This window comes from Corvus brachyrhynchos, unplaced genomic scaffold (genome assembly GCF_000691975.1).
Source record: "Corvus brachyrhynchos isolate BGI_N302 unplaced genomic scaffold, ASM69197v1 scaffold126, whole genome shotgun sequence".
Classification (NCBI taxonomy): Eukaryota; Metazoa; Chordata; class Aves; order Passeriformes; family Corvidae; genus Corvus; species Corvus brachyrhynchos.
This window is the reverse complement of record NW_008239283.1, coordinates 2,757,380-2,758,605: the sequence shown is the minus strand read 5'-3', so window position 1 is coordinate 2,758,605 and position 1,226 is coordinate 2,757,380. Positions and strand designations below refer to the sequence as shown.

The window sequence follows — 1,226 nt, the reverse complement described above, 5'->3', positions numbered from 1 at the left end:
GGACGACCGGGGAGAGGTGAAGTCTCCCCCTGCCTGTGGCAGGGGGGTGGAATTGGATGAGCTTTAAGGTCCCTTCCAACACAAACCATTATGACAACCATCCCTAAAAGTTTATTTATTATATGGAAAAAAAAGAAAAGAAAAAGAAAAGGAAAAGAAAAGGAAAAATAAAAGAAAAGAAAAGCCTCTCATTTAGATTTGACACATTTTCCAACTGATTTTAGGACCTAACCTTCACATCCCTGGGTGTGTAAGCCCTCCAGAGCAAATCTCTTGGTGCCACTGGCTCGGCGCTGATGCGGCTGCCGCGGTTGCCGTCCTGCGTGAAGTCCGTCACGGCTGTCACTGTCACCGTGGCTGCTGCACAGCTGCTCCCCGAGCAGGGCTCTGGCAGCAGATCCACCTGGCAGGCCGAGAGGGCGATGTCTGGGGGCCCTGGTACCTGGCTGCCTGGAGTGAACACGAGCACAGAGTCTGACAGGAGTTATCCAAAGTGCCGCCCGTACCCTGTGTGCTGTTCAACACAAACGCCTCTCAGTGCAGGACACACATGCCTTGGAACCAGCTGGGCTTTACATCAAAGCAGTTGTGACTGACTGCATCTGGCATCCCTCTGCACTCTTCACTGTGCTGGGTTTTTTATCCCCTAAGTTTACTAAAAACTCAGTGTTGTCTATTTTTCCACAAGGTGCTAATATTTCTGGGATGACAGTGTTATCTTTATGGGTCCATGCCCAGTGAATGAAGACAAGTAGTTCTCACGACAAAGAAAGAGATGAATCTGTGTTTCTGGAAAACACTTCTCTTTCACTGTCTGGAATATAAGGAGGTATCTGCTGGGAGTTATTTAATTTAAAATAAACAGGTGTTTTGATGTGGAAAGGGAGGGTTCTTGAGTCAGTTTTCAGTGAACTATGGATCCATGACAGCAAAGCAAATGCAGCAGGTCTGTATTTGTATTTTTGGCTTAGGTTATGGTGTTTTGCTTCCCAGTCTGTAAAACAATGATAGTCTTTGTATCCTTCACAGAAGTACTGTGCAGATAAATTCACTAAAAAATGAGGAAAAATAATAAGCTATGGAGATACTGGCTGTGTCAGCATCTGTGGTGGGTAGGGAAATGATGTGTGGTGACTAAATCAGTGTGACAATAGCACTGCACATCGTGTCTTTCCTAAAGAGACCCCTACACGCAGCCAGAATGGCAGTGTCCGCTTCCCTCAGGT

The 1,226-nt window shown here is 46.5% G+C and overlaps 1 protein-coding gene across 1 annotated transcript in view; it reads right to left on the bottom strand.

The window, feature by feature from the left end:
• The window catches only part of LOC103619698 (von Willebrand factor D and EGF domain-containing protein), a 171,623-nt gene that overhangs the window by 109,233 nt on the left and 61,164 nt on the right, over positions 1 to 1,226 (bottom strand). Inside the window, exon 7 of the mRNA XM_017740262.1 lies at positions 233 to 450. Within this exon, the coding sequence (XP_017595751.1) occupies positions 233 to 450 (218 nt within the window). The remainder of the gene's footprint in view (positions 1 to 232; positions 451 to 1,226) is intronic.